The sequence below is a fragment of the Drosophila yakuba genome, chromosome 2L (genome assembly GCF_016746365.2).
Source record: "Drosophila yakuba strain Tai18E2 chromosome 2L, Prin_Dyak_Tai18E2_2.1, whole genome shotgun sequence".
NCBI classification, from domain to species: domain Eukaryota; kingdom Metazoa; phylum Arthropoda; class Insecta; order Diptera; family Drosophilidae; genus Drosophila; species Drosophila yakuba.
This window is the reverse complement of record NC_052527.2, coordinates 24,831,061-24,856,661: the sequence shown is the minus strand read 5'-3', so window position 1 is coordinate 24,856,661 and position 25,601 is coordinate 24,831,061. Positions and strand designations below refer to the sequence as shown.

The following is a 25,601-nucleotide window of genomic DNA, read 5'->3' as shown; positions in this document are numbered from 1 at the left end:
CAGTCGTTCCACTGCGAGGCCCCTCAGGAAGCTGGATACGCAGCGAACAAGATAGAGCAAGTGCATTCGCCGATCACCTTCAAGGCGTATTTCAACCAAATACTGCTAGCAACTCATTTGTCCTACCTGTAGCAATTAAAATCCAGCCACCAATGAATCCAATAACATTTAGTCAACGTGAGATAGCATCTATAATAAAAGATCTTGAGCCCAAAAAATCACCTGGACACGACTTGGTGATACCAAAAATGATCATAGAACTCTCACCGTGTGCGGTTCTGACCTTATGCAATCTCTTTAACGCTATTACGAAACTTGGATACTATCCCCAAAGGTGGAAAAAGGCGGTCAAAGACATAACGCAACCCTCATCCTACAGACCAATCAGTCTCCTATCGTGTCTCTCGAAACTGTTTGAAAAGGCATTCTTAAAACACCTAGCTCCCTACTTAAGAATGCGAAATATTGTGTTTCAATTTGGTTTTCGCAAAAATCATGGGACGATCGAACAGGTACGAAACTCGTACTGCTTTTGAGCACCGGGAATACTGCTCAGCAATATTCTTAGATGTCGCACAAGCATTTGACCGAGTCTGGCTGGAAGGACTAATGTACAAGATAACAAAACTGCTTCCGCAGAATACCCACAAAACTGCTTCCGCACAAAGTGTTCGAATCTTATCTCTTCAAAAGAGTGTTCTCAATCAGGTGTAACAGTTCGACTTCACACGACCGCGTCATCAATGCTGGAGTTCCCCAAGGAAGTGTGCTGGGCCCCGTTCTTTACACTTTATATACAGCAGACATGCCTACAAACTATCAGCTCACAACCTCTACGTTTGTTGACGATACCGCAATACTCAGCCGATCCAAATGCCCATCAAGAGCAACAGAAAAACTTGACTGTCATCTTAAAACAGTGGAAAGATGGTTTGCGGACTGGCGCATTAAGATAAACAAGACCAAAAGCAGACATGTAACATTCACACTGAATAGACAAACCTGCCCACCATGTACCCTAAACAATACACTCATCCCACAATCAGACGTAGTAACATATCTCGGGGTTCACCTAGATAGACGCCTCACCTGGCGGCGACATATAGAATCTAAAAGGACTCATATGAAGCTTAAAGCAGGCAATCTCCACTAGCTTATTAATTGCAACTCTCCGCTTAGTCTGGAATACAAAGTACTTCTCTACAATACCGTGCTGAAACCCATTTGGACATACGGCTGTGAATTATGGGGAAACGCGTCCAAAACCAACATTGAAATTATACAGCGAGCTCAGTCAGCGATTCTGCGAACTATCACTGGGGCACCATGGTACCTACGCAGCGAAAGCATCCATAGAGACCTCATAATAAACCTCTTCAACGAGGAAATCCAGATGAGAAAGAGTAAACATCAAGCAAAGCTCGCCGTACACGAAAATCCTCTCGCGAAGTCGCTCACGCGTGTATGTAGTCACAGCAGACTAAAGCGCAAAGATTCTCCAGCCCAGCAAAGAAATTCTAGGGCCGTCTCTAACTAATACAACTATTTAATATAGTACTTAAACAAATTTATATAATAAGATTTGAATAATTAATGTTAGTCTCATAATAAGAGAAGATCCAATAAATAACGCATTAGGTTGGAAAAGCAAAAAATTCAATTTTACTTAATTTAATATTCTTGAAGAATAGTTATTCATTATACCTTCATTTAAAATCATTACAAAGTCAGGGATTGAAAAACATGCTGCCAATACTGGAAAAAATGGTAGGGAATCGATTTATATACTCCATCAAAGTTGAAAAATATGTGAAAATTAGTGCTTCGGGAAAACAGGTATTCCTGCACTTGGAAAGAATATTATACATTTATTCTACCTTTATTTAACCGAGATTTGATAAACCTTTGCCTAGAGACCATAACCAAGCCGGTCGGTTACATATTTTACCTAATTTCAAAATTTTCTGCAAAAAATACCTGCTTTTTTTGCAACCCAAAAAATGTTAAACTTTGATACTATTACTATTACCTGTCGAATGCGATATCCGCAACGATCCGTTGTCATCAAAATTTGAATTTAATTTAGGAAAAGTATCTAATGCGCCACTGTGCGTCGCTCTGAGGGCTCTTGTTCTTTGCATATCAAAAAAAAGAGAGAACGCTATGGTCGAGTTCCCCGACTATCTGATACCTGTTACTCAGCTAGTGGAAGTGCGAAGGAGAGTCTTCAACAGTGACAGTTTTTAGCGGTTTGTGGGCGTTAGATTAGTCGTGGCAAAAAGTTTTTTGGCAAATCGATAGAAATTTACAGGACTAATACAAAAATGAAAATATATCAAACAAATTTTCAAAATTGTGGGTGCGCCAGCTTTGGGCGGTTTGTGGGCGTTAGAGCGGGCGTGGCAAAATGTTTTTTGTCAAATCCATAGAAATTTACAAGACCAATACAAAAATGAAAAAATATCAATTATTTTTCAAAAGTGTGGGCGTGGCAGTTTTGGGCGGTTTGTGGGCGTTAGAGTGGGCGTGTCAACATGAATCGACAAACTTGCGCTGCTCCTATGTCCCTGGAGTTTGTATGCTTAATCTCAACTTTCTAGCTTTAGTAGTTCCTGAGATCTCGACGTTCATACGGACAGACGGACGGACGGACAGACGGACGGACAGACGGACATGGCCAGATCGACTCGGCTATTGATCCTGATCAAGATTATATATACTTTATATGGTCGGAAACGCTTCCTTCTGCCTGTTACATACTTTTCAACGAATCTAGTATACCCTTTTACTCTACGAGTAACGGGTATAAAAATATTCTCCCAACACTTTAACAAATTAATGGAACTGGAGTGCTTGCTATCCCATGATGAGAAAAATTTAGGGAAGTTTTCGGATACTGCGACCGAGAGCATATTCATCATAATGGAAAAAGGAAAAAAAGAAAGCTCTGCTGACGTAATTTTAGCAGAAATTCTGCTGCGGAAATTTTCGCCAGAAGCCTTGCAGCTGTATGAACAGCATGTAAAAAAGGCAAGAGCTATACAGTCCTTACAAGATGTACTAGAGTTTATTGAGCAACAATAGAACTCAGTAAATGCCATTACCAAAAATACCGCTCAGCTTGCTACAAGAAAAGTGCAAGTTAGATCGTGTGCCTTTTGCTCTAAAAATGGCCACGATATGATAAAGTGTCTCAAATTCAGAGCACAATCAATCGAAAAAAGAAAAGAATTCGTTCAAAAGAACAGCATGTGCTTTAGATGCTTTGAAAAGCATATTGCTATCGAAAGGAAATTACATGCAATCGATGCTCCAAAAGACACAACAGCCTTCTTCATGAAGACACAAAACGCAGTATCAACAGCAATAGCCTTAAGCAAGGCCAAGACACACTATTGGCTACAGCTGTTGTTTTAGTAAAAAACAAAGCTGGAGGTTACAACGAGTTGAGGGCGCTTATTGACGGTGGATCCCAGAAGACGCTGATTTCAGAGGAAGCAGCACAAATATTAAGGATTCCCAGAGTAAGAAGTACTATAGAGGTCGAAGGTATCTCCCAGACTACTCAATTATCAAAAAATAGTGTCCACCTGACGATCAAACCAAAAATTGCAAGCAGCTTCAAAACATCAACGGAAGCATTGGTTTTACCAAAACTCCATAGAGCCCTTCCCAGAAAAAAGTTTGATATTGATATCAACAAAGAGTGGAAGGGCTACAGGCTAGCAGATCCACGATTCAACAAGCCAAGCAGAATTGACATGGTGATAGGTGTGGATATATTTCCCCTGATTATGATGAAGAAAATAAAAACCGTGAATGGAATCTTGGGACAAAAAACCAGATTTGGATGGATTGTGTCCGAAAATGTAACTCGAGCAGCAAAACAAAAAATTATAAGTGCCACTACAACAATAACTCTAAAGGACCTGGAACGCTTTTGGAAATTGGAAGATGAAGCCGATGAGACGATTACAGACAATGCAGAATGCGAAAGAAAATTCCAAGAAACAACTGTCATCAACGAGGAAGGCAGATTTGTGGTTTCAATTCCATTCCACAAAGAGGCAAAGCTGGGAGACTCTCGCAAACAGGCAATGGCAAGGCTTATGCAAATGGAAAAGAAGTTTCAAAGAAACCCAAAGAACTCGGCTGCATACAACGAATTCATGAAAGAATACCTTAAGATGGGACATATGGAATCTGTAAAGACAACAGGTCAAGGTAAATACTATTTACCCCATTAAGCAATCATCAGGCTTGGAAGCTTAACTACGAAGCTACGAGTAGTTTTTGACGAATCCGCAAAGACGACAAATGGACTGAGCCTAAATGACGTTATTATAGCTGGCCCTAAGATTCAAAAGGATATATTCGATATTCTAATTAAATGGCGCAAGTGGCAATATGTTATGGCAGCTTACAATGAAAAAATGTATCGCCAAGTAAAGGTTGCTGAGAAAGACCAAGAATGCCAATATATCCTATGGAGAGATGATCCAAAATTACCGATCAATGAGTTAACAACCGTAACATATGGCACATCGGCAGCACCTTTCTTAGCAGTCCGATGTCTACGAGAGTTGGCAGATCGCTTTTGCCAAGAGGATAGCGTCTTAGCAGAAACAATTAGAGTCGACTTTTATATGGATGACCTCATAACTGGTGGAGACTCAGTCAACGAGTACTATGAACTTCAAAGGAAATTGAGACAAGTGATGGAGAAGGCCGGCATGCATCTGCGAAAATGGGTTGCAAATGACAAACGTATTTTAGCCGACATTCAGGACGACGGTGCTACGGAGAAAATCTGCATTGAGGAGAATGAATCGATCACAACCTTAGAACTTCAATGGGATCCAAAGGAGGATACATTTACGTTTTCGGCAGAAAACCCAATGCTAACACGCATAACAAAGCGGTTAGTGTTATCACAGTTGTCCAGAATTTTCGACCCACTAGGATGGTTGGCACCGGTAACAATTCAAGGCAAATGTTTTATTCAGGAACTGTGGAAGTTACCGATGACTTGGGACGTTGAATTGGAATCCAACTTAGCAAACTGGTGGATGGAATATGCTAAAGGTCTATCATATTTAGAAGAAATTAGCATTTCACGCTGGACTGGATGCTCCAAAGGTATTATGGAGCTACACGGATTCTGCGATGCATCAGAGAAAGCATATGCAGCGGCTGTGTATACATAATTAGGCGGCAGAGTTACTTTGCTAGCAGCAAAAAGCAAAGTAAATCCTATAAAAAAAAGGAAAACAATTCCAAAGTTGGAATTATGTGCTGCGCATTTATTAGCAAAGTTATTAGCTAAGGTGCAGGCTATATGGAGCAACAAAATCACAACGCATGCATGGAGTGATTCGCAAATTACTATTGCTTGGATACAGAACAAGCGCCGCAAAGATAAGTTCGTCAGAATTAGAGTGGAAGAAATCAATAAACTAGTTCCCAATGTCAGATGGAATTACGTTAAATCGGAAGAGAATCCAGCAGACGTGGCTTCAAGAGGGATATCACCGCAAGCTCTTAAAATCTGTAAATTTGGTGGAGAGGGCCGAATTGGCTAGCTATAGATGCACAACACTGGCCCACTCAAAAGGAATCGGAAATTGTTGTGGTATCCACAAACAAACATGCAAAATCATCTTTTATCGACGTATTCATCGATCGACAAACTTCTTAGAGTAATGGCGTATGTATTGCGCTTCATAACAAAGCTGAGAGGAAACTCGCAACAGCCGTCACATCTTACGGTCGAGGAATTAAATCTAGCGAAGATTGCCGTGGTAAAAATACAACAACTGCTGGATTTTGGACACGAAGTCAGACTACTCAAAAACAAAAGACCATTAGACCCAAAGAGTTAGTTACAGGCGCTAAATCCGTTTATGGAAAGTGATGGCGTACTTCGAGTTGGTGGACGACTACAAACCCTATAATGTAAAACATCCAATTATACTGGGTAAGTCACATTTGACTTGGTTAATTGCAAAGGATGCTCATAAAGAAACTCTGCATGGCGGAATAATATATATAATGAGAACTTATATACAAAGGGGGTTCTGGATATTTGGCATACAAAATTCCTTAAAGAAATATTTAAGGGAATGTATTGTATGCATACGATACAAGCAAGAGATGTCCAGTCAACTGATGGGAAATTTACCAGTTTATCGAGTAACGGCTGATTACTCGTTTCAAAATACTGTTTCAGATTCGCTGCTCAAAGGGAAGAGGTCAAAAAACGTATAAAGGATACATTTGTGTATTTGTTTGTGTGGCAACAAAAGCGATACATCTGGAAGCTGTAAGACCTTTCGTCAGACAAAATCCTGGAGGCTCTTCGACGGTTCTTTGCAAGACGAGGCAAGAGTGAGAACCTATACTCAGATTATGGAACAAACTTCGTGGGAGCCTCAAAGAGTATTGGACAAAGAAATTGTAGCTGCCATTAAAAACAATAATGAGTTAGCACCTACACTAGAAAAAGAAGGCATCAAGTGGCACTTTATTCCCCCGGGAAGCCCCACATGGGAGGTTTATGGGAGGCCGGTGTAAAATCAGTGAAGAATCACCTTAAACGAGTTATTGGTGAAAACAGGTTTACATATGAAGAATTTGCATCGTTACTATGTCAAATCGAAGCACTGCTAAATTCGCGTCCATTAAGGATAAGAAGCTTAGGCAGCGAGTTTCAAAAGACAAAAGGAATGGCACAGGAAGTATAGCAACTGTGCTATGCTGTGTATTGATGTTGCGACAGAAAATTTGGAACCTCGAAAACAGGCCAAAGAACTTGGGAAAATTCACGACATCAACGCAAAAGCTGCAGTTATGGTAAACAAAATTGGTAAAATTGAAGTCGCTACATCCAGTTGGCAATTATTGTTTTATTATGACATGCAAGCCTATTTTGATGTCATAAAACAATCAGAGGACTTCCTGGAAAAATCGCGATTGGTTAGCGAAAAAACGGGAGACTTCAAGGACTACTGCGATTCCTTCGGCACGACAATACGGACAAAAATTGACAACATCAAAGAAAAAGACAAAATACTACGGCACCGTACCAACCGACAGAAAACGTTTATACTGTTCTTTGATATCGGAAATGCAAATAGAATACATGAAAATATGCAAACGATCATAAAAAACGAAAAACATCTAATGGAATATGTTGACAATCAGACCTCGGTCATCAATGCCACGGAAGAATTAGTAAGAGCAACTACGATAGAAGCAAACCGGAATTTGGGAAAGCTGACCCAAAAAGTCAATATTATTGCAGAAACCATGAAGGAGCACTTTATGGAATATAAGGAGTCAATTAAATTCCTTACTGGTTGAAACGCGCGTCACTGGGCGATATAACTTCCATATAAGCGGTTTTACATTCTCCCGCACAGATTATCCGGATGGTAAAACCCACGGCGGAACCGGCATCTTAATCAGAGAACGCATTAAACACCTCTTTCACAAAAGATTTGCAAAAAATTACTTGCAAGCCACGTCCATTAAACTGCAGTCTTTGCAATGCATATGTCTACTGTCCACCTCTCTTTACTATCTCTGAAGGTGAGTTCATTGACTTCTAGAACCCTCTGGGGGATCACTTCATAGCTGCTGAAAACTACAATGCCAAACACACGCCCTGGGGGTTACGCCTCGTGACTCCCAAGGGAAGGCAATTGTATAATGCACTTATAAAAGGAGCAATAAACTTCTACTGGTAGCCCCACATATTGGCATCCAGACCCCATAAAGATTCGAGATCTAATTGATTGACTGCTCTACCGCCGCTCTGGAAGAGGTACTCGTCACAGAAGCCAGAATCTCAACATCAAAACGGAAGGATGTGGAAAATAAAATGTTCAAAACCAGCCTGCTAGCTGGTTCTGGAAATGAGGCGTCTTTCAGGCGAACCCCCTAGCAAATGCTATTGTTCTCCCCCAAATCCACTCCGATTTGGAACCTACGACAACTTCATTTCAGCCGAATGAGATTACAAAAGATATTAGGGAGCTGAATCCGAAAAATGCTCCAGGCGGCGACTTAATAACTACGAACATTATAAAGAAACTTCCGTACTGTGCTGTTAAGGTCATCTGTAAACTCTTCAACGGAATCATAAGCCTCGGCTACTACCCAAGTAAATGGAAAAAATCAATCATTATAATAATACCTAGCTTGGAAAAGATCACACGTCATGATCCGTCATCCTACAGACCAATACGTTTATTTTCATGCCTGTCCAAACTATTCGAAAAATGCCTTCTAACTCGCATAATACCATATACGGAAACTCACAACAGTACCCCAGCCCACCAATTTGGCTTCAGAGAAACACACGAACCTATCGAGCAAGCTAACAGAATAATATTGCACCGCGATATTCCTCGCTGTATCTCAAGCATTCGACCGCGTCTGGCTCGGACTTATGCATAAAATTAATGGGTACACTCATAAGCTCCTTAAATCCTAACCTTAACAACAGAGCCTTTGCAGTAAGGTGCAATACAACAATATGCGACAACTACCCTATCGAAGCTGGAGTCTCACAAGGCAGCGCACTTGGGCCAACTCTATTCGTATTCTACACAGCGGGTATTTCCACGAGTGACCGAATAACAACATCCATTTTTGCTGACGACACTGCGATCCTTAGCCGCTCTAGATGTCCAGTCGGTGCAACTAGCCAACTCGCCAATCACCTCATGATAGTCATGATAGTGGCTACCTGACTGGCGTATTAAAAAAACGAACAAAAGTGCAAGCAAACTCTTAACAGGCAAACTTGCCCTCCGCTCTGCCTTAATAGCAAGCAGATCCCTCAAGTCAAAGAAGTATCGTATCTCGGCATCCACCTCGACAGAAACAAGAATACAAGAAACTACATCTAAAACTGAAAACCAGCAGCCTCCACTGGATCATAAATGCCTGATCGCCCTAGAGTCTGGTCTACAAGGTCCTGCTCTTCACCTCCACCTCATACCGCGCGCTCAATCCAAGATCCTGCGATCTGCACCATGGTATATTCGAAACCGAAACATCTACAGTGACCTCGGCATTCTCGCAGTATAAAATGAAATAGACAAGCAAAAAAAGCGTCCTACAATGAAAAACTCTTTGCACACCCTAATCCCCTCGCACGGGTCTGAATCGGGTTTCCAACCAAACCCCTCTGCAATGTGCAGACCATCCAACCCAGCCATAATTTGTCAGGGCCATTTCTACTGTTCCAGTCTACATGATTGCTAGTTATAAGATTTGATACACTTATTGTTAGTCTCAAAAATGAGAAGGTTCAAAAAATTAAGCATAGCAAAAAAATTAAGTAAGGTCAGAAAATATAGAATTCAATTTCTGGGAAAGCCAAAACATTTGTTTATAAATAAGTTTTATTTTTTAATGCAAAGAGTTTTTTATCTTATAAATTTATATCTTATATATTTATATGTACTTACGTTTTCATGTTTAAATCTGGTCAATATGGTTATTTCTCTGAGAGTCCTTTGACAGTAAGTTTGATGTTCAAACGGCGATATTTTTTTTATTGCAACTCTTTGGTTAGTTACCGTGTCATCTGCAGACCTGAAAAAAATATATGTTTATACATATAGTGTTAGCATCTGCAATACATAAATACTAAACTACTTTAGTCAACCCTTACTAGTATATGAAGTTAATGTAATACATATTAGAGGATATAGATAGCTGTTCCAATATGAATTTTGTTCTTCTGAACCCTTTGCAGAAAAGATGTCCTCATATGTTTAGAGAAGTCGATCATTCCTGTGTGCATTGATCTCTAAATATATACATTATTCTTTACGTGAACAAAAATAAATATAAAATGAGTTATACATATAATATAGACAAATTAAGTGAGTCAAATTATGATTCGTGTTGTGTGCAGATGAAAAGTGTATTTGTGCATCCAGAGCTGTGGTTAGTAGCCACAAGAATAATTTAAAAATTTTCAAACTAAAAGAAGAAAAGGCCTTAGAAGCAATTACGCTTAAACCAGTGAGCTAGCAAACACAAAATGTTAATCTAGCAAAGAAGCCTCGACACTATTAAAAGATATGCATCTGCCGTCGGGACCTGTGAGAATAGTGCCATTGTTTAACAAATTTGAAAATACAGTTGCTCAAAAAAAGGGAACGCCGAAAAAATTGTGACTGTTATTTTGTGAAAAAGAATTAAAGCGCTGAATCGAATAACGCTGAAAGAGGGCTGAAAAATTATCAACGGTCCAAAAATGTCAGCTTTAAAGTAAGTATAGGCTTGAAAGAGGAAAAGACAAATATAAAGACGAGAATGCTAAATCTTGTTTTTCCCTATGCAGTTTGAGCAATAACACTTCACTTTACAAAAATATATGGTGTTTAGATAGTGGAGCGACGGCTCACATATGCATGCGGCGGGAATTATTTGATCGGTTCGAAAAATAAAATAATAAAATAAATCTCGCTGGCAACAAATATGTTCATGCAGAAGGTCGTGGAAACATAAAACTGAAAACACAAATGTGAAATAACCTCTAAAGATGTACTCCATGTTCCGCAATTAGAGTGTAATATTATATCACTTAGCAAAGTTGTAAATAGTGGCTGTAAAGTGCTAATAAAAAATTAAAAAAAAAGAAAACTTGCAGAGGGCAATACAAGTGAATAATTTGTTTGAAGCATAAGAATTACAATTACATTGCAACAGTGATAAAAAAAACTTATAAAATTGCATAAAAGGTATGGGCACTTAAACGTTAACACAACTACGTGCATAAGTAAAGTTTTAAAAAAAAAGTAAAGTAAAGTGAAGTGAAAAGTAAAAATATAAATCGGAAGTCATAAATATTTTTAAATCGTTAAAGAAAATGGCTAAATGCCAAACGGGAAAAACAATTAAAATATTGCAAAGTGATAACGGAACTGAATATGTAAATAACGCGTTCTACAATATTTTTGAAAGAAATGGAATTCTTAACTGTTCGACGTACACCGCAACAGAATAGAGTGGCAGAGAGGATGAACAGCACTTTAATTGAAATGGCTTTAAAGCAAATGCAGCATTGGATGAAAAGTTTTGGGCTGAAGCAGTGCATACTGCTGCTTACCTAAGGAACAGGTCTCCAACTAAAGCATTGATGAATAAGACGCATGGGATAGAAGAAAACCTACAGTAAGCAAACATCTTTAAACTTTCAGTTGTAAGGCGATTGCACTAAAACCCAACAAACGAAAGTCCTTTCAATCGAAAGATAACTGATAATGGTTGTATACTCTGGCATATCGCCTGTACGATTGTACGGTCAATAATGAGCACCCCGTTCGTTTTATTGATATAATTTAAAATGAATAAGAAGTTTTGTTATTTTAAAACCTTTGAAGACAAAAATGGAGTCTACGCTTGCAGTATTGAATCATTTCTGTAAAAGAATAGAATAAGAACACTTTACGATCGATTACTACTAACTATGATTTGTTTTCTATTACGGCGGCATATTATATTATATTATACAGCCGTCCTGTTTTGAAAAATTATATTATAAAAAAGCTGGTGCTTACCGAATTAGAACGATATATAATCAAAACATCGGAACTATAATAACTACTTTACTATTTTCCGACTGTCCCTTTTTGATAAAGAATTCCGATTTTGATTAAATTAGATTTGAATCTTTGGGAAGAATTGGATCTATTGGATCATGCGTAAGGCTAGGACTGTCTATGCCGCGGAAAGTAAGCCATGGGAAGCATTTAATTCTTAAGACATATGCGTCTACAGCAACAATGCGATAGAAACGTTATTAGGGCTTGTTAGCTTCCATAACGGTGTCGTTAATTATACCCGTTACTCGTAGAGTAAAAGGGTATACTAGATTCGTTGAAAAGTATGTAACAGGCAGAAGGAAGCGTTTCCGACCATATAAAGTATATATATTCTTGATCAGGATCAATAGCCGAGTCGATTTGGCCATGTCCGTCTGTCCGTCTGTCTGTCCGTATGAACGTCGAGATCTCAGGAACTACAAAAGCTAGAAAGTTGAGATTAGGCATACAGACTCCAGGGACATAGACGCAGCGCAAGTTTGTCGATTCATGTTGCCACGCCCACAAACCGCCCAAAACTGCGACGCCCACATTTTTGAAAAATGTTTTAATATTTTTTAATTTTTGTATTGGTCTTGTAAATTTCTATCGATTTGCCAAAAAACTTTTTGCCACGCCCATTCTAACGCCCACAAACCGCCCAAAACTGCCACGCCCACACTTTTGAAAAATGTTTTAATATTTTTTCATTTTTGTATTGGTCTTGAAAATTTCTATCGATTTGCAAAAAAACTTTTTGCCACGCCCACTCTAACGCCCACAAACCGCCAAAAACTGTCCTTCGCACTTACACTAGCTGTTACAAACTAATAAGGGCAGACTATATGAGAAAACAGTCGGGGAACTCGACTATAGCGTTCCCTCTTATCTGATACCCGTTACTCAGCTTTTAGAAATACAAAGGAGAGTCTTCAACACAACAACAATTTTTTTGGCAAATCGATGGAAATTTACAAGACTAATACAAAAATGAAAAATGTTCAAAACATTTTTCATAAGTGTGGGCGTTGCAGCTTTGGGCGGTTTGTGGCGGGGCAAAAAGTTTTTTGGCAGATCGATAGAAATTTACAAGACTAATACAAAAATGAAAATATATCAAAACATTTTTCAAAAGTGTGGGCGTGGCAGTTTTGGGAGGTTTGTGGGCGTGGCAACATGAATAGACAAACTTGCGCTGCGTCTATGTCCCTGCCGTCGGTAGGCTTAATCTCAACTTTCTAGCTTTTGTAGTTCCCGAGATCTCAGCGTTCATACCGACATGGCCATATCGACTCGGCTATTGATCCTGATATAGAATATATATACTTTATATGGTCAGAAACGCTTCCTTCTGCCTGTTAAATACTTTTCAACGAATCTAGTATACCCTTTTACTCTACGAGTAACGGGTATAAATATAATATAAGGTTGTCAAATATCTCCCTTCCGCTTTTTTGCTCTTTATTCAATGCTTTATAAAAAGTGTTACAGTGATCGGATTTAGTTCAAATATGCGCCGTTTTGTTCGATAATCTGTTTCCATCTAGACGGCAACTTCATAATACCTCCCTCGTAGAAGCCCCCCTCCTTATTTGCGAAGAACTCGGACAGCCACTTTTCACAAGCCTCTTTTGAGTTCAACTTTACACCACCAAGGGCATTCGCCATGGACAGGAACAGGTGGTAATCACTTGGCGCTATGTCCGGGCTATATGGTGGATGCGATAAAACCTCCCATCCGAGCTCCCGTAGCTTCTGACGAGTCATCAACGAAGTGTGTGGTCTGGCGTTGTCCTGGAGGAACACTACACCCTTCCTGTTGGCCAATTCTGGACGCTTCTGGTCGATCGCCTGCTTCAAGCGGTCCAGTTGTTCGCAGTAGATGGTAGAATTAAGCGTCTGGCCATATGGGAGCAGCTCATAGTGGATGATTCCCTTCCAATCCCACCAAACACACAGCAAAACCTTCCTGGCCGTCAATCCCGGCTTGGCCACTGTTTGGGACGATTCACCGGCCTTCGACCACGACCGTTTTCGCTTGATATTGTCGTATGTGATCCATTTTTCGTCGCCAGTCACCATCCGCTTCAAGAATGGGTCGAGTTCGTTCCGTTTCAGCAGCATATCGCAGGCGTTGATTCGGTCCAGAAGGTTTTTTTGCGTCAAATCATGCGGCACCCAAACATCAACACCATTAATCTCACGGAACGTTTCTCTAGCGGATTTGCCTTTAACGAAGGAAAACTTTAAAATAGCGCGAATTTCGGCGTTAGTGAACTCCATGTTTACACGTCTATAACTGTTGAACGCAATATCCAAACTAATCATGCATAGCGTCGTTTTGTAGGTTATGTCAACCCTTTCAAATTATGTATAGTATTGCCAGATACGAGCTCTGTAGCGCTTTGTACATAGCCGCGAAATTCAAAAGACAAAAAGGCGGAAGGGAGATATTTGACAACCTTATATAAAAACCTTTATATTTCAAAACGATGTTTTATTAATCACTTACGTAAAATTTTGGCAAAAAAAAATTTATGAAGATACAATTTTAAAATTATACTCTTTAATTTCAAATTTTGCAATTATATAGTTTTATAATTATTTCCTTATTTTCAGGAGACAATTTGGGCTGTTTTGGAACAAATAAAAAAAAAAAAGAAGCTAACAATTCCGATGCTCTCAACGAATATAATATTTCGGCTGACTATTCTAAAAGTTTTGTCACATATAACAAATTAAACAAGGGATACGAGCAATTATGGCAACCTGAAGTAGTTCAATACTATTTGTCATTGTTGCAAAGTTGTTCTAATCCGGAAACACTTGAAGCCGCTGCTGGAGCAATTCAAAATTTGTCTGCATGTTATTGGCAACCTAGTATTGATATTCGCGCAACAGTGCGTAAGGAAAAAGGTCTACCGATACTTGTTGAGCTTCTAAGAATGGAAGTGGATCGCGTAGTTTGTGCAGTCGCTACAGCACTACGCAATTTGGCTATAGATCAACGCAACAAAGAACTAATTGGAAAGTACGCAATGCGTGACTTAGTTCAAAAACTTCCATCTGGAAATGTACAACATGACCAAAATACATCAGATGATACAATCACAGCTGTATTAGCAACAATTAATGAGGTTATAAAAAAAAATCCGGAGTTTTCTCGTTCCTTGTTGGATTCAGGTGGGATAGATAGACTTATGAACATAACAAAACGGAAAGAAAAATATACCTCTTGTGTGTTGAAATTTGCAAGTCAAGTCTTATACACCATGTGGCAACATAATGATTTGCGAGACGTTTATAAAAAAAATGGATGGAAAGAGCAAGATTTTGTTAGTAAACATTACACTGCACATAATACTCCACCAAGTTCACCAAATAACGTAAACAATACACTGAATAGACCAATGGCTTCACAGGGACGTACTTGCTATGAGGACAGAACCATTCAGCGCGGAACAAGCACATTATATAGTGCTAACGATTCCAGCGGTGCCGTTATGTCTAGTAATGAATCTGCAATGCTTTCAGACATGGTTAGAAAACAACTATAAAATTGGTTGTATTTTCATTATTAAAGTAATATAATACAATACCCTACAAATCGGTGGAAACGAACGGCCATGGAACTCATGAACTTGGTTGCCAATGATTTTCAAGGCGTGTCTTCTCCAGAATATATTTCCAGAATGTGGAGAGATGATGAGGGTGGTCATCATTTCCAAGAATGGGAAGTGGTTTCCTTACCAAGGGACCAATCAGTTAAGCTTTTTCTCTGACAGCTTTACTTGAGGCGGGGCCTGCCTTAAGAATCTGTCATCTATACCCTCTTATGGAATAGGTTAGGTTCGCTTGTCTAGCGGCCAATACCAAAACCCACTAAGCAAACCAAAAGGTCGAGAGTTCAAGTTTTCTGGGATTCCACTTCCCAAGTGGATAAAAGCATTGTGACTAGACGCACTGCGAATATTAAAGCCAAAGTCCCGGGTTAATACTCACGGGTTAATACTCCAAGAGATAGGGTAACGAAACGTATCAGGTTAGTTATTTCTTATTATTACTTACATTGTCAATCCGTTTTGTAGTGGGATCAGGTACCGGAATATTGATAGACCAATACGTAGAACTCTCCTTCGCAATACCGGATTGGTGTAGCGTCTTTCAGACGAAGATTTAAGCAATCTCGCATGCTACGAAGCTGATCTCAGGCTGCCGTCACTTTCTTGGAAAGTCTGTGCCTTTGGCACACTTAATTCATTTCGTACTCAAAATACTTTCAAAATTATGGACTTTTTGCCATTTATGGGCGTTGCCAAACAACGATTCTTTTAATACTTTTTACAGATTACTCATACCAATGTATTTTGCTTAAAAGGGAATTCCTTTTACTTTATTTCCAAGAAAAATATGTTATAATCAATCTTAAGAGATAACATATCTTAAGAGATAGTACAAAGTTAGCTATATTAATTCGAAGGGTGCGGAGTATAATGATTATATCAAAAGAACTACAATTTGTTTATAAAACTTATGGAATATATTTAAAATTTTAAATTATTGCAAATTAATTATAGCGTAAAAATAATGGCACGTGGTGAGCATATTTGCAACGAAAGAGTATTAATTATTGAATCAATTACATTTGTATATATCTGTGAATGGGGTAATAAAACTGAAGGAAACTGCCCCAAAATGTTAGGGCTGATCGTTTCAGAGTGGTTGCAGAATATTGAAAAAACCGTCAGTTGGATATGGTTTCAATAAAGAATCCTATATATTATAAACAATTGATTTTCTTATTCATAGGCCAAGGAAAAACCATTGATACTGCTTTGTAAAATAAACAAAAAAGGATGTCTGGATAGACATATAGGCAATTGGACACCACCATGTTATACGATAGAGCTAATTGGATGTTAGTGTCGGCGATGAATGCCTGAAAAGGTTCCTGCAAGCACTATGGTATAGGTTTGTATATCTGACAAAGGATTAAGAAAACATGCATTCCATTGAACAGACGCACAATGGCGCAAAAGATACAGATACAGATACTATACAACAATTTTGATGACAACAGGTAATAGTTCAAAGGGGTTGAATCCAAAAAATGATTAAAATCGGTTCAGTATTTTAGAAGTCACACGTGTTCAAAGTTGAAAGTTTTGGGTTACAAAAGAAGCAGGTGTTTTTTATAAAAAAATTCGGACTTTGCGGTAAATTTTTAGATAAAATGTGTAACCGACCGGCTTGGTTATGGTCCCTAATGAAAGGGTGATCAAATCTTTGTAAAACCAAGGTAGAATAAAAGTATTTTATTTTGCAAGTGCAGACAAACCGAAGTACTAATTTCTCACATATTTTTCAACTTTGATGGAAAACAAAAAATGGGATTTTACCGGATTTTGGGTTTGGCGTATGAGGTGTTCTTGAATATGTTCTTTATCATAATCATAATTCTTTATCATAGATCGGGTCCCCCGACGTCCCTCCACGAATTTCCCATGCAAAAGATACTTTCAACTCAGCGTAAAAAACGCGCGGCTTAGTGCAAATTCTGCTTCAAGCGCAGTCGCTCTGCAGTACAAAATTGTATGGCGGGCATAAATTTTTTCCTGTATTGGCGCCTTGTTTTTCAATCCCTAACTTTGTTATGATTTTAAATGAATGTATAATGAAAAAAAAAAGGTAAAAATATATGTAAAAATGACAAAATAAAAAAAAAATAAAAATTATTTTCTTTAAAATTTATTTATTTTTTATTTTTAAAACATTAAATATGTACCATATTAGCATTTTCGGAGAAAACAAATGAAAAGTATTTGTCGAAATTAGATAAAAATTGAGAAAACTGCATCCAAAAACATTAATTGTCGAGTATAAAATCTAATATTTATCACGCCATATTTTATGACTTAATCAAAAGGTACTAAAATTACCTTACCTAAAAAAAAAATTATTATAAAAAATATCTCAACTGGTTCGAGAGTTATGATTTTTGTAACCCAGAAGTATCTAAGGCGCCACTGTGAAACGGTTAATGATTTCAGGAATTATTTTTAATTTATAATTTTTCAGGAAATATTGGCCGATTACTTAAAATCTCAAAATACAGCCATCCGATCATACATCAATTCATTTGGAGTTCAAGGAGAAGTTCAAGGAAAATTAAATATCTAAATATTATTTTTAGTTATACGGTAGCATGGAAGAATAATTAACATATCGTGAATGTTTATACATTATTCAACCCGTTACTCGTAAAGTTCAAGGGTATACCAGATTTGTTGAAAATATGTAATTAGAATCCTTTGTCTTCATGTGTCGTGTCAATCTGTCCTTATGAATGTCAAGAATGTTAGAATCGTGCATTTAAGTTTATTTTTAGGTCAATCGATAGAAGTGGACAAGAATTTATATCGACTGAGCTAAAAATGTTTTTTTAGTTGTGAATGCAGGAAATTGATTCGGAAACGAAACGGTAAATAGGCAACTGACCTTTTATTTCCTTACCTACTTATCGTTTACGCATACATTTCAACGAATCTAGTATACCCTTTTACTCTACGTGTACTGGTTAAAAAAAAAACTATTGTATACCTATAGAAGAACTGTAGAAATTATAATTTTTTATGCACGAAACGAGAAAGGAAATGTGCCTTATAAGTTAACAAGTGCGACAAATTAAAAAAAAAATCTTTAAAAATTATCTGAGAATTGCAAAATAAGCGAAAAGCCGCGTTCAAAGCTTGAGTGAATTGTCAGCAAATCGTAATTTAATTTCTTACACATACCGCAAGAACAGAATTATTAATTATGACAAGTCGATTTGCCGACCGAATTATTGTTGCTTTAGATTTGTAGCTTGTAATTTCACATACCGCAAGAGGCAGGCCTGGCGACAGGGAATACAGGCCCGGGGGGAAACAACACGTCCCACCCCCCCCTGTCGGCGGGCCCGGGCCTATATGATATAAGTTATGTTTCCGTCAAAAATCCAGGCCCCCCTCAGAAGTCCGGGCCCGGGGGGAAACAACCCGTCCATCGGCTTATTCCAATTTTGGTATATTTTATTTTAACATTTCGGAAGATATCTTACAAATAATTGCTTTAAATTTGCCTTCCAATGCGTCAATTAAAGTGGGCTTGGCTGTATAAACATACACTTTAATATAGCCCTACATATAATAGCCTTAAGGTTTTTAATCGTCCGATCTAGGAGGCCAATTGACCGGTCAAGAACGTAAAAACATAAAATGTTTTAAATTGGTCCAGAAAATGTAACTAACTTATGGAAAATAATCTTTAAGGTGTCTAATGTATATTTTTATTTTATATATCGTTCTTGGAATTTAGTGTTGTGTAATGTCCAATTTATGCGTTCTCCGTCTTTCAAGGAATATAACTAAGGTGTTCCATGCTGAAAGCAACGAATTGATCCAGATTGTACTTGTGAGTGTTGTCTTCGAAAATCGAAAAATTCAATGTGTATCGGATTGAATATACACCAAAATAATAAAAACGCTTTGGAATTCAAGATAAGAAAGGAAATAGACAAAAAAAATCGGTAGTTTTAATGGTTACATTTATAAATATCTTCCCAGAGAGCTGGAAAAGCTTTTCTCAAAACTAACTAACTAGGCATCTACTACAAGCTTTAGCGAAGATCATTTAAATTAATTATATGCCATTTTACTCGCCATTTATTACAATTTTTATATAACTCCATGACTTATATATTTCACAGAGCTGTAGATTCCTCGGATCCATTATAAAACCTGGTCCAAACTTTTGTTTGCAAATTATCAAAAACCATAATAATAACATGTGTAAAGTATGTAAATGTATGTATGTATGTGTGTGTATGAAAAAAAAAATCGAGTTCTAGACCAGTGATAAAAACATGTTAGCTAAACAATCACCCTATATATGTACAAGATTAGCAGCTGGAAGTCATTACCTTTACATCGTTATCTTCAGTTGATCACACGCCAGGATGAACTACTGCGCGGTACTACATTACACTTGCGTCATCAGACGCAAATAGACACTTCAGACTCAATTTTAGATGTATCTCAGAACTTCCGTAATTCCATAGATCCCATGGGATCTTAAACTAGACATAATAAAGATAACACTTGAATTCGATGGATCATAAGATGAGTGCGTAGCTTCTGCCACAAATGGGTATAGTTATTAAATCGAGGCCAGCAGTGGATCTATTATTAGCAACGAGCTACAAGGTACATAAAGTTCGTTATTAGTAGCTAGTTTATATTGTCGATAAGACATTGATCTAGCTTCTGCATCAGGGAGCAGTGCAGTCAAGTGCAGTATTATGATGAAGTCAAGCAACAGTTGACGTTGGTTTCTAACAAAATAGTCTCTGATCAGCATTCGTTGTGAGCAGACGCGTTTTTTTTTGTCCGAGTGTAATTGCGAAGTTACTGCTGCCCACTTCCAGCCTTCGAATCGTTGCGTTGTCGTAAGGTAGACACAAAGCTTGAGGGTTTGTCTAAATTGTTGCGAATAAGTTGAAAGTTGCGGATAAGTTAAGGTTGACTTAATAACATGCAATCCCTTAGATAAAATAGACGTAGATGTAAATAAGTTTAAGTTTGTCAACTATCAATCTGTCTTTAATAATATCCATCCAGACCTCCAGACCAGAAGCAGACCTCTGGATTGGTTGTTCATTTTTGTGAAAGAGATTTAATATGGAGGCGGCAGCAAAAAAACTCAAAAAACTTTTTAATTGAACTTTGCTTCTTCTGGGATTACCGCTCTATTCCAAACGACAATTTCAACGATCAGCAGTTTCGCCGTCCGTCTTTTGTCTTAATCTCAGCTTTGAGCAGCTTTATTTAGCATTTGTATGCAATTTGAAGTTGATGCCCTGCCGCACAGCGCTCTGTTTTGTCTACACTTTCTCTCTCTCCTTAATTCGTTTTCATTTTTTGTTGTTGTTTTTTGTCGCATGCGTCTATTTGCGAATAGCATTGCTCTCATCGCTCTCTGTGGATCTGCGCTTTCGTCGGTCTCTGGATCAGATGCGTATGGGCTTTTGGAGATTTTGCTCAAGCAGGTTCGTCGATTGAGTTTCATTATCATTCAATGCTACCAGCTCCCGCTCTAAATAGCAACGAGCTTAGTGCGTCTACTAGAAAAGCGCTATCCCTATGGTCGATGGACCGGGGTCACCTGTTGCGCAGTCAGCTGCTCTCTTCATCAATTACTTTTAAATCTCTTCAGTGCTCTCGCTACTGTATATATATTTATACATATTTCTTGAATGCATTCAAACTGATTGCTCAGCCAGCTGCTCGGACTATGGGTTTAAGGGTTTCCTGGCCGGAAATGCGCTTCAATTTCTTATTACGAACTGGAAACTATTACAACAACAATTCAGAAGATCTAAAATAATCAGCCTTAAATTATATTTTTAAAACGTTGCTGGCACGGGAAAAACGTGAATGAATTAATTGCATGAGAGATGGTGGTTTCTTGTGGCACGATTTTATCTTAGGGCTTTAAAATCCATTTAAGTCGATTTTTTTTCACGCTGTCCACAAAAGCTTGAATTCTGTACTTATTGAGCACCCCACAAAGGTACCTATACTAAGCTTGCCAGAAAAATATCATATAAAATAACTATAACTACACTATACTTCCACGACAAGAAAACACTGAATGCGATCTTGGCCCTATCTGACAGCGATAGAACAATCTACGCGTCAATATGCCAGTAAAGCACTTTGCCGCACTTAACCCAACAACCTGAAGACTCCATCCTTGGCAGACGACGGCGTCATGCACCGTTAACAGCTTTCAAAAAATGGTAAAGTGCAGCTTCCTCGGCACATTCGACCGTGAGGTCATCATATACGGGATTAAATACGTTTCTAGAGTAGAGGCTACACCATTGCTGTGTTGGGGACTGAATACCCACAACCCACAAATTATTAAGGAACATTAAGAAGCCGACCGAACCCTCCAGAGCTTGGTTTGCTGCCGGAGCTGGTATCATTCTCACTGCCTCACTCCTCCTATTTTAATCCATAAGAGAAAGGCGACCAACAAGGGAATTTCTAAAGACTTTTATATAACCGGGACGTTTATAATCTTAAGGGGAGAGTAGTAACCGAGTGTTTCTTTACTAGTTAAGAAAAAAGAACCGAAAACATTGGCCGATAAATGAAGTCATAGTGCGAAAAGCCGAGTTAAACGCTGTCACTAAATTGTCATCGTAATATATTGAGATATTACATTAGAGCATGTTCAAGGGCAGCATTATCGCCAAGTCGACTTCCGAATTATTGTTGCTTTAAGTTCTTTGTATAATTTCTTATAATTGTTATATTTTCTTTGGGCTATGCATCCGCTTTGCCGCTGGCTTTTGGTTTAGTTTTGTATGTAGCGCGCTTACAATATATTTATATATATATTATTGTTCTTTAACTCCAAGACTAGCAACAGGCCAGTTAACCTGCTCACAGCAATCTTCAGTTAAAACCACACTGAATTACTTTAATTTACAGCATCGCTGACTGGCCCAGTAAAACTTTAAATAAGTCTTCTACCTACAATTTAGAGTTTAATATAAACCGAAATACCTTTTTAGAAAGGTTAAACATTTAACTTATTAGGAAATTAAAAAGAACTACAATTGTTCTGTTTATTCTTATCTTAAATAAGGAACTTTATTAAGAACGACAAAATTAGGCGAAAAATAAAACAGAACCACTTCATGAAAAAAGCTAAAATGTTAAATTTTAAACTTCATAGTAACAAATTCAATTATAACAAATGCTTGGGTATTAAAGCTACACCTATCCTAATAATTTAATATTTGGTTGTGTATCCCTTATTACCAATAACAGGAGCGCAACGTTTTGGCATGGAATCAACTAGGGCTGGGCACTGTTTTAGGGATATTTTGCTCCATGACTCCTTAATTATAGCCCAAAGTTATACGTTGTTAGTTGGCTTTGAAGGTACAACTGCTTTTCTCATATCCGACCAGGGGTTTTTAAAGGGATTACGACCTGGGAACTGTGCAGGCCACTCGACAACAGGAACAGATTTATTATAAAACTAGTCCTTGGCTTTCCCGCTGGTGTACTTGGGGTCATAGTCTTGTTGATAGTATTCGGCAAAGGGTACCGTCAGCAAAACACCGTTTTTATCCAATGTATTGCCCCAACTACATACTACGAGAAACAAGCCCATAACATTTTACGGGATCCTCGGTGTTTAATTGTTTCTACTGCGTAATTTGGCTTATATTTCGTGTTTTTAGGGCGCCTTACATACGATGAAGATCCAAATATAACAACCTTGTTCTCATCTAACCATAAAAAGTTCCTTCATTTTCGCATGGCCATTTTAAATGTTCCTTGGCAAACTTAATGCGCTTGTGTTTGTGTCTCCCATTTAAAAGAGGGAATTTCCTTGAACTACAGCCTTTTAAACCATGTTCCCCTTAGACATGTGTGAACTGTTTGCACTGTTGCGTATATGTTGAGATCCTTTTTCAGTTCGGTAGCAGCTTTAAATGGTTCCTTCTTGCTACTAGGAAGTAGCCTTTTGAAGAAATGGGTGCCCAGTGATTGTTTTCTCCCACGTGTTTCAAGCTTCTCGTTGTACGAGATTGCATTTCGTATCATTATGTTCGAGCATTAAAGGATTCGACAAATATTTCTGAATGATTTTCCGTAAAAACTGGTTTTTTGATCATATCACGATTATCTAAAGTGACATGCTTTCCTCGTCCCATTTTAATAATTTTTATACCCGTTACTCGTAGAGTAAAAGGGTATACTAGATTCGTTGAAAAGTATGTAACAGGCAGAAGGAAGCGTTTCCGACGATATAAAGTATATATATTCTTGATCAGGATCAATAGACGAGTCGATTTGGCCATGTCCGTCTGTTCGTGCGTCTGTCTGTCCGTATGAACGTCGAGATCTCAGGAACTACAAAAACTAGAAAGTTGAGATTAAACATACAGACTCCAGAGACATAGAAGCTGCGCAAGTATGTCGATTCAGGTTGCTACTGATATTTATTTTTTGTTACTATGTATTTGTATTCAGCAAATAAAAAAATTTTAAAAAAAAGCATTTAATAAAATGTTCCAAATTAACTTTTTTAGCTTATTAGTAAATCACTCTAATCATAATAACCAGCGATAATACGACGAGGCGAAGCCAATTTTAGTGAAAAATCGTTTGTGTTAAAGTCCCGGTCGACTTTTACAAGGACTGCTGACTTGGTTTTTAATTTAAAATTCTCCAAGATCTTTATCTTCCGATTTTGTGCGGCTATAGAGATATTTAGGAAAAAAGTTTTAAGCACGTTATTTCACTGGGCGAAGGTGAGCTGTTTCAGTTGTGGCATAGACAGTTTCTTTTACGTAGGGAAGTGTTGAACACAGCTCTACACGACCCAAAAGCTATTAACTCCTCTGCTTTTATAACGTCCATTGTACCTTTAAACCTATGCGTGGAAACCAAGTCCAGCAGTCTAGTCTACTCGCTTTTGTCGACCCTTGAACATTAAGTTCATAAAAGAAATGACTGACATGTCAAGACAGAAAAAAAAGATTTACAAAATTTTAAAATTATCCAAAATGTTAGGAGAAACACTTTTGCAGCTTAGTCATAGCTTAGTACTGCAGATGATTGATGACATTCTATGCACTGAATTTTTGAAAACAGCATTGATTAAAAAATACTATTTTTAAAGGATTATAAAGGAACAAAATGAATTACATGAAACAGAAAAATAAAAACAAGAGAAGACGATTTGGAATATTTCCGTTACTCAGCTTTTATTTAAATTGAGAATTAAATAAAGATAAGACCGTGCGTTTCGATAGTGATATAGGGCAAGTTTCAAAATTATGAATTTTGAAGAAAGGAACAATAAGACGTTCTTCAAAACAATTTTTTTGTTTCGATAAATTTTCTACAAAACACATTTTTACATTTGTATGCTGAAAATCATTAATAGGTACTTACACAACCATTCCATAAGCTCCTTCACCTATATAGGCGAGTTTAATATACCTAGGACCCACTTCAAATATTTGTCCCCTTATAACTTCAGCATTAGATTGAGGAACTTCCATAGATCCCGTACCGTTAACCACTGATCCGTTTGAATTAAATTCCTCCATCTCTAACGTTTTTTCTGGAAAAGTTGAAATACTAAATATATTATAATACAATTGGCGATGTATGTATGCGTAGGTTGTAGAAACACTCTTGCAATTGAATATTTTCAATTAACTTTATGTTATCCAAATAAACAAAAATACGCAGAACAAAAGTATTTTAATATTGTGTACCTAAAGTTTTTAAATTCAGTGATGAATATATAAACTTCTAATTCACTCTAAAGACAAACGCGTAAATATGATTTATCAAAATCGACGGTGTGAATCATGAAAAACATGTTAAGTTAACGACAGTAGTCAGAGGAGGATTGGTTTATAATCCAATCCCACAGAGCACATCAACTTTTGGCAGAATGGTAGCAACCATTTCACGAAAAATATGCAACATTTGTCTCTAATCATTATTTTAATGATTGCGTTAGGGTGTTTTTTTTTTTTTGGTTAATAATCATTATAAAAGGAAGAAATCGGTCTTAAGATATAAACAGAGTGTAAACCGTACACACAACCGTACCGTAGACCTTTAAACAACATTTTTCTATGAGTTGGAGGTCATTAAAACTTTTTGACTTATTGTTATATTCCTAATATCAACCATTTTTGCCTTCCACTATAAATAAACAAGAAATCAGGCATACGTAAAAACAAAACTGTTTGCAGTTTATGGGCAATGAAGTAAACGTCTTTAATAAAGAAAGCTAGTACAAAACAAGATAAAACGCTATAGTCGAGTTCCCTGACCTCGTTACTTAAAAACAGCTACCACATTGACATTGTGAACGCGGCCCCGCTGCATAGCTTGTCAAACGGTTAAG

At 37.7% G+C, this 25,601-nt stretch overlaps 1 protein-coding gene and 1 long non-coding RNA gene across 5 annotated transcripts in view; one reads left to right on the top strand and one right to left on the bottom strand.

The window, feature by feature from the left end:
- Positions 1-25,102, bottom strand: part of LOC6539147 (mitogen-activated protein kinase ERK-A) — an 81,517-nt gene extending 56,415 nt beyond the window's left edge. Inside the window, exons 1-3 of one of the 4 annotated variants that reach the window (XM_039371328.2) lie at positions 24,958-25,102; positions 24,629-24,800; positions 9,480-9,606 (exon numbers count right to left, since the gene is read on the bottom strand). In XM_039371328.2, coding sequence (XP_039227262.1) covers positions 9,480-9,606; positions 24,629-24,786 — 285 coding nt within the window. In that variant the 5' untranslated portion in view covers positions 24,787-24,800; positions 24,958-25,102. Of the gene's footprint in view, positions 1-9,479; positions 9,607-24,628; positions 24,811-24,957 lie in introns of those variants that run through there. The other 3 variants (XM_039371330.1, XM_039371329.2, XM_002086012.4) reach the window with 3 other exon arrangements.
- Positions 9,603-10,532, top strand: LOC120320774. Its single transcript, XR_005560319.1, has 2 exons — positions 9,603-10,290; positions 10,364-10,532. It is a non-coding gene; the product is annotated as an uncharacterized LOC120320774 (long non-coding RNA).
- Positions 25,103-25,601: the final 499 nt, after the last annotated feature.